The following is an 8,148-nucleotide window of genomic DNA, read 5'->3' as shown; positions in this document are numbered from 1 at the left end:
TTGGCTATGGGACAGGCTGCAGAGGCGCAGTGGTGTTTCGGCGTGGGTGTGAGTCTCAAGCCATGCAGTTATGGTGCAGCACCGCACAGGGACCAGAGGGCGCGAGGCTCGGCCACGCCACCGCCATTCCCGACGCGGCCGTGACAGGGAACAAGCGAGGGCAAAATACAGACACAAAAACAGCAGCACCCACCCCCCTCCTCCCTGAGCTCACCCCATCCCCGTTCCTCCTACTTAAAACCGACAGCCCCAAGGCGTTCCTGCTGTAGAAGGGCATTAATATTTAATTATCAATTAATGCTCCTCGACGGGGATTCATCTCATTCATTTGCATTTGCCCACCCAGATGTTTGCTGCAGCAGGTGGCAACTACTCAATGGCCTTCACGTTGTCCTTCTCCCCCAGCCTGGTCTCTGTCCCACACCACGGTAGCCCACGCTGGCCACTTTGTGGGGTCACTTTCTGCCCCTCTGTGCCAAAACCCCTCCCTTAAGCTGCTCCCTCTCCTCCTTTCCCAGCTGAGCTGAAAGCTGCGGGCGCAGCAGAGCTGAGGAGGGTGCAGTGTCCCTGGGGATGCTCCTAAACCACCAGTTCAGCTCCTGTGTGGTGGTCCTCAGGCCCAGCATGGCAAACACATCTCCGTGTGTGGCTGGGGTCCACCCCGAGCTCCTCTCAGATCCCCTTCTCCCTGTTTTTGGGGGCTGGGGTACAGTCCCGGGTGTTAGCCAGCAAACCCCTGTTCAGCAGCCCCGCAGGTTAACGCTGGTTAGGGCTGGGGACCAAAAGTGCTCCTCCAGAACAGGGCGATCAGCAGCACGGGTCCAAGCGGTCCTGCCCAGAAAACCCCTCCACATGGCACCACCACGGCTGGGCCCAGCCACCAGCGCCTGAGGAACCGGAGCCAACCCACGCTCTAAGCACCCCGAGCACCCCTCCATGTCCCAGGAACACCTCCTCTCGGTCCTCAGCCATTGCCAGTTTGCCCAACGCTCACAGCTCAAGCCTATGGAGCGCTGCCCTCACCCCAGTTTGCTTTTGCAACTGGTTCCTGCAGCCTGCACAGAGCCTGCTTCCCACCTACCCACCCAAGGGTGACCACCAGGTCCCAGCAAGAGCATGAGGACCACCTTGCTGTGGTTTAACCCCACTGTTGGCATCCGATGACCAACCCTTGCTTGGCTTTTAACCTCTCCCCAAACTCTGCCAGGCTTTCTGAGGAATTACACCGCACTCCAACTCAACAGCAGAGAGTTTTGGGGTGTCCCGAGGCTTCACCCTCCCAGCAACTGTTATACTCGGTCTTATCACAAAAGGAAAAGAAGGAGATGCCTAAATCTACTGAATCTCCTGCTCTCCGTGGCTGTGAGCCTTGTAGGGAATGAGGTACAGTACAGGGATATGGGAGAGTTACCTGCTCCGGTAATCGCCGGCATATTGAAAATCTCTGTCCCAGGCTGCCCGACATCTGGGGAAAAACAGAGAAGCTCTTCAGTATGGGGAGCAGCAGGGAGGGACCTGTGCCAGCCATGACAACATCCCAATGTCCTTGCCATGGCACCCAGGCTGGGACCAGCAATAATTCGGGATAACCACAGCAGGCACACCTTGCCAGCTGGGAAAGGGTGGAAAAGCAGAGCCCAGAGAGCCAGGGCAATGTCTGGGCTCAGTGCTGACCTCCCTCCTTCCCTCCCTCCAGCCCTGTGGATTACGAGCTCCGCCAAGTTAAACCCTCTCCTGCCTACGAGATTTCCAAAAGCTCAAATCCCCACATCCAGGGAGCAGGTCTGGGCAGCAGGAGGAGAAGAAAACTAAATCAATATTTTCCCTCTTAGCTGAGCTGTTTGACTTGGATATCACTTTCCTTAGAATAATAGAAACTCTCATCAAATAAGAGGTGTTTCCTATTTCCATACATTTTGCCTTGATAAGGGAAAGTGGGGAAGGTCACGAGGCTCAGGCACATGTCCCCAAAGGGGCATAGCAATGCTGTTGGCTCATGGTAACACCATCCAGGAGACGAGACAGCTCGGTCCCTCTTATCCGATGCAGCTGTTGCAAGATGGATTCAAACTGAATTAGTATTGACTGTGTAATGCTGGCCTAAATTAAATTATGATCCTATCTGCTCTATTAGCGGTTAATGAATGAACGGGCTGAATTTCTAATGTAAGCCAGCCTGGTTAGTTTTACAGAGCTATACCAATATTGATGTAGGGCTTAAAGTAACGTTGGGGGAGATGCGGCTCAAGGAGGAAGGATTCAGCTTGGCTGCCCATTCATTAAAATATCAATTGCTCTTAAGTCTCCTCTGTGCTCAGCTCATTATTTCCTTCCTATCGGGGTTATCTGGTGCGGGTGGGATTGACAGCCCCTGAGCGAGGAGACGCAGGGCTGGGAGGCCTCCCATCGCCTCCCCAGATGCCCACAGCCACTGCTTCCCAGGAAGCATATGGACCTCACACTTCCCAGCAAACCATGGCACGATGCAGAGGGAGCTGGCTGGGAGCCACAGCAGCACCCGCTCCCAAATCTCCTTTGTTTTGCGTATCCTCAAGGCTCTTTTACCCCCAGTGCCCCGTATTCATCCCCTCATGTCCTTACTGTACTCTGTCTCGTTTTTGTTGGTCGTGCTGAGCTTCTTGATGATCTCCTGCTTCTTGGACTTCACCATGGCCGAGTTGCTCTCAGTCAGCTTGCTGAAGAAAGCCGGAGGCTGAGTGTTGTTTCCTGGGGACTTGGACCCCATCCTGCGAAGCAGAAGACCATTGGAAACCTCTGCCATGCCCAGTCCACAAAGCACTGCCTAGAAATACTCTTCCTTCCTCAAAATCAGCCTGGGGGCTCCTGGAATATTTGGGATCTCAAACTTTTCTCCCTATCCCTGCTGTAAATGTACCACACGGTGCTGAAAAGTCCCTGCAAAGGGACAGCAGCCCAGGCTGTGACATTGCTTGTGGCTGCAAGAAAAGCAGCCTCGGGCTGGGGCAAGCATGGGGATGGGGCGAACATCCCCAAGCTGTCCCCACCGTCCCCTCCCCGGGTGTTACCTCTGGTCCATCTGCTCGCCCTCCCGGTACAGGATGGGGTACGTGGCGCTCTTGGCGTGCTCCGGTTCTCCCACGCCGTCTGGTGGAGACACCGGCTCGATGCAGTTGTCCGACCCGCTGCCGGCCGAAGCTTTGCTCTGCTCCGGAGACCTGCGGAGAGCGACAACGGGGAGATGCAATCGGTTTATTGCAACATCTTCTGCCTCTGCACAGCAGCTCGGGGTCGGCGGGGGGAGAAGGACTAAAATAGCTCTCGTACAGCAGGGAAAAAAGCCAAACCTTCCCCATCCCTGTGGGCTCACGGCCCCTTTTAACGCGAGGAGGAGGAAAAGCACAGCTTGGGCCCTTTTCTGCACTGCAGGGATGCAGAGCAGGACTGAGCCGAGACACGGCCCAGATTTCCAGGCTGTGGGCCAGCTGACAGCCGCCCCAGATCCAGCTGCCCAGGAGGGACGGCGGGACCAGTCCTGGGACGCGCTGGCTCAGCCCCAGCATCCCCGGCTGGCAGGGACACAGCCCCTGCGGAAGGCTGGGACGTTAACCCTTGGGGACATGGCTTGTGATCCTCCATCGTGTTTGTGAGCACAGGGGAGGGCAGCACCCGCCACCTCCCGCCCGTCTCATCTGGGGCCACGCAGGGGCTTGCTGGCTGCGGGCGATGAGATGCTGGGTGGCCTGGAGAGGACCAGCACAGCCCCTCGATGCCTGCCCATGGCCAGGGCCTGGGAGCCGGCCAGGCTCGAGTCTGCGAGGAATGGCAACAGGCAAGTTCTGGGAATCTACATCTTTGTTCTTGCTGTGGTTTCCTTTTATTCTCCCCCCATGCTTTTATTAATCTCTGGGTGGCCAGGGCTGGGCTCATCTCCTCTAATGCCAATTCCACAGGCAGAGCTGGGAGTAATAATCACATTTACCGACAAGGAACCGCTGGTTTGGAGACAGCACTCTTTGCTGGATGCATCTGGGTCTCTGTTGGTGTGTGGGTGGGAGGACAGACCCCATGTTTTTAATTCCATACACCAGCAATCAGACCTGCCCTGTGCTGGTGTCAGCACGACGATTTGAAAGCGACTTTAAAAGAAGCACAGGTGGTGCTGAAGTGGACAGTTGCAGTGGACACAGCACGTGTGTCTAACAAGCTTCTGATTCACTGACACCGATGAAGATAAAATTCACTTTGAACCAGTTGAGGACACGTTGCTTTGGGTTTTTTGGAACCATCTGTAGGTCTGAAAAGTCACTGCACTGTGATCTGTCAGGGACCGAGGACAAGAGGCAACAGCCACAAACTAAAACACAAGAAATTCCATCCCAGTGCAATGAAACACTTGTTTTTCCTGTGAGAGTGCTCAAACGCTGGTACAGGTTGCCCAGAGAAGTGCAGAGATACTGAAAACCCAACTGGCCATGGCTCTGGACAACCTGTTGCAGCTGACCTGCTCAAGTGGGATCGTCTGGAGAGGTCCCTTCCCACCTACACAACTCTGCCACTGCCAGAGTGGGAAGTGGATCATGCATGGACTCTAAGAGGGTCTGGAGAGCATCTCTAGAATCACAGGAATGGCAAGAGAGGCCCCACCATAGGGAAAAATGCCCAGATGAGGTGATTTGACACTCTGGGCCATGTAAGCAAGTGATCCATCTGTGCATCCCGAGCTGGGGAGCACAGATTCACCAACCATAAACGCCAGCCTGCTTTGTGCACTGCCCTACCTGGGAGCAGGCAGCCAAGGGCAATCTCCTGGCTCCCCACCCTGGGTAGCCCTGGTCTGTCTGAGCCCACATTGGGCAGGACCCAACTGTGCCAGCTTTGGCTGGGCTCTGAGCTCACCTCTTGCCACCTTCGTTCTGCGGGGAGATCCTGGAGGCCGCCGCGTGCTCCTGCTGCTGCAGATAAGCCTCGCTGGGGGTGCGGCGCAGGTCCAGCACCGGGCACGTGGCCCCGGGGAAGGAGTACACCGGGGCCTGGATGTGGGAGTTGAGCTGCTGCGGGTGATGGCGCGTGTAGTCCTGCGTGATGACCTCCTGGAAGAAGAAACCCCCGAGATAAGAGTTGGTTTTCACCTCTTGCTTTGCTGGGTTTAACTAAGACAGGGCAAGCCGAGGTCTCGAGCATCATGCCCAGATCTTCCCCACCAGACAGGATTCACATCAGCAATTCCCTCCTCCCCGGAGCCCCATTGGGAAGGCGAGAAGGGGGTTAATTACACTGATGTGCTGGGCCAGCGTCACCACCCGCTGGTTCATGCCCTTCTGGCTGGACTGCAGGGGCTGGCACTGGGGGCCGTGGGGCTGCCGCAGGTGCTGCAGGTGGGCTGCTTCGGGAGCCTTCAGCGACACTGGGAGAGGCACAAAAAAAAGAGCAGGCGTGAGATAGCATCTGCATCCCCTTCCTTGAACGCCATCCTGGCACAGTGCTGAGGCATGGCAAGCAAGTCCTGGGTGATGAAGTGCCCCCCGTGCCAGCCCCTGCCCTCACCTTGCTGTTTCTGCCTCAGGTCATGCTCCCCATGCCCCTTCTCCACATCCTGCAGCAGCTTGGCCCCTTTCTCATGGGAGAGGCTGGGTGAGCTGACAGGACTCACCGCTTCCATCCGCTCAGGGCTGTAGGCTCCGTGAAAGCCTGGGGAAACGGGACAAGGGCGTTAAAACCAGGAGCTGGCTTGGCTTTGTCTGCAGGGTTTTACAAAGAAAAGCCCCAAGCCCAGGCTGACCAAGGGCAGGGACTTGAAAATTGGGCGTGAGGCCCTGCAAAATCCAGATCCTGCTTCAGAGATGGCAAACTCGCACGCCACAGGGGCAAAAAGGCATCCTGACCGGTCTCTGACCTTTCAGCCCTTTGCATGGGCTCAAGCTGCATCAAAGCAAGCAGAGCTTGAATGAGGGACCACCATCGTCCTTCAACAGAGAGGGGAAACTGAGGCACGGATGAGGTTTGCTTCCACAGCCCAGGGGCAGAAGACAGAGCAGCCTCTCGCCAGCTGCGCACGCTTGGTAACACCCTCGACTTTTGCCTCCGCAGACCTTTCCCCTCCTCACACCCAGTTCCTAGAAACACTGCAGGCAAATCTGGCAGGAGACCTTCAGCACCACGCAGGGTCCCCAGTGCCCTGGCACGGACACACTGCCCCTGCATGGACCTAGGATCCTTGTGGGGAACCTCCCCGAGCCAGGGATGGGGATGCAGCATTCCCCATCATCCCATGTGTGCCAGCACCAAAGGGATCAGATCCACCCAAGATGAGGTGTCCTGCTCTGGAAAGATCCCTACCCAACAGTTAAGTCCTGGGAAACACCATCACTTCTCCATAAGCTCATGACCATAGAAAAGCTGCCCCTTTCGGCGTGTCCTCCACTCTGTGTCCTTTCCACCCTCGGAAAGGGGAGCTGGTAGCAACCCCCAGTGCTGATGGCCAAGGCAGATGCTTCACCTTGAAGAAGGGGTCCCATCAAATCCCCACCGGCTCCCTGCTGCTTCTGTGTGCTGGTGGGAGCCTGGATGACCGCTCCAGGTCCAACCAAGACCTAGACCTTGGACTCAGCCCCCTCCCTGTACTTCTTTCTGGAAGAGTTTATCCCAGTGCTTGTGTGTCCCACACAAGGTTGTGGTTTGGTGGTCCCTGGACGGCCCTGCCCACATCACCCTCTTGTGCACCAAGGACCCCGAGCGAGGTCACCCCAAGCGAGGAGACCCCATCTGAGCTGTGCCATGCAAAGCCCTCCGAGATCCTGCACACCCAAGGGCACAGCCATGAGCAGGGAGCTGCGTGTCTGACAGCCAGCAGCCCTGTCCTGCTCACAGCCCTTCGCTCGCCTGATTTATTATCCACGACTGCTCCTTCCAGCTTCCCTGGGAATTTCTCATGATGGGGAAATCAGAATTAGCAAACTGCTATTGTCTGTAAAAAGCAATACCAGGAACTGAACGGGGTTTGCAAAACAGAACTTGGCAAGGGGGGGGGAAATAAAAGAGGGTGGGAGAGGGAAGATCCCTAAAACACACACAAATAAAAAAGTCTGGAGTAACACAACTGGGAAGCAGGGGGACGAGCACACTGGGGGAGCTGATGAAGCCAATAGCCAAAACGTGCAACTAAAAATAAGAAATAATGAAATAAAATGGGTTTCAGGCCACAGCTCTCTCGCCTCTCCCCTCCAATTTCTTACCATCGCTAGCGGAGTCGTTACTTAGCGAGGCTCTTTCTCGCTGCCCCTTATCGCAAGACATTTGGCGCATGATAATCACATCTATGAAGTTGGCCGCTGTCGTGGTGGTCTTACCCAGTGCTCGGAGCTCCTGTTCCTGCATTGAAAAGGTTTTACTTTGACTCTTTTCTCTGCTGTGCTGCTCGGGGCCCGAGGCTGCGTGCTGCTGGTCCAGAGGGTGATGGTGCTGCTGGCTTTTCCCCTGTCCTCTGCTATAGTGATGAGAAGAACCAGGTCCGGAGGCAGGCAAAGGTCTCGACTCCATGGCTTTAATGGGCGAAGGCGACTGTTCGAGGCTGGCCCCGCTGGGCAGCTTTGAGGTGAAGACGTTGTTGTCAGCCTGGGGTCGCTCTCCCTTGGCTTCCCGCGCCCGCGAGGCCTCTTTCTGCAGGACGGCCGGGTCCATCAGGGCGGCGTAGCCATCTGCCGTGCCGATGGAGGAGCGCAGGGCCGAGGGGTAGGCGGCGGAGCGGATTGGCGACGTGGTGGTGGTGGAGGAGGATCTGGAAGGCAATGGAAGACAAGGCACAGATGAGAGAAGCACGGGGAGAAAGGGGAGGGCTGTTACCAGAGCCCTGGCGTTCAGTCCTGCCTGGCCGAAGTCCTCCCAGGGCTTCTGGGCACAGGGTTGGCCAGGGCTGGAATAGGTGAGGAGGGCTCAGATGGAGCCTCTACCACAGCTGGCCACTGGGTATTGGCTATGGGGAAATACCCCATACTCCATGCTATGGCCTAGATACAGCGACTGGAGAGAGCAAAACCCATGGGACAGGTCTCAGAGACCTTCATAACTCCACCACCAGGCAACTCGCAGCAAGAGGATTGTATTGTATTTGGGGACAGCCAGCCCTGGGACACTCCTGCTTTCTCTCCTGCTAGCAGTAAAAGCCTCCAG

The 8,148-nt window shown here is 56.5% G+C and overlaps 1 protein-coding gene across 1 annotated transcript in view; it reads right to left on the bottom strand.

Annotated features, from left to right (window-relative positions):
- The window catches only part of LOC104540127 (nuclear receptor corepressor 2-like), a gene marked incomplete at both ends in the record, with an annotated part of 39,244 nt that overhangs the window by 901 nt on the left and 30,195 nt on the right, over nucleotides 1-8,148 (bottom strand). The window contains 7 exon segments of the mRNA XM_010183855.1: nucleotides 1,412-1,465; nucleotides 2,602-2,747; nucleotides 3,048-3,197; nucleotides 4,879-5,072; nucleotides 5,256-5,386; nucleotides 5,515-5,670; nucleotides 7,329-7,756. Of these exon segments, the coding sequence (XP_010182157.1) occupies nucleotides 1,412-1,465; nucleotides 2,602-2,747; nucleotides 3,048-3,197; nucleotides 4,879-5,072; nucleotides 5,256-5,386; nucleotides 5,515-5,670; nucleotides 7,329-7,756 (1,259 nt within the window).

The sequence above is a fragment of the Mesitornis unicolor genome, unplaced genomic scaffold (genome assembly GCF_000695765.1).
Source record: "Mesitornis unicolor isolate BGI_N332 unplaced genomic scaffold, ASM69576v1 scaffold31594, whole genome shotgun sequence".
Classification (NCBI taxonomy): domain Eukaryota; kingdom Metazoa; phylum Chordata; class Aves; order Mesitornithiformes; family Mesitornithidae; genus Mesitornis; species Mesitornis unicolor.
Note: the sequence above shows the minus strand (reverse complement) of the source record. Positions and strands in the feature narration are given on the sequence as shown.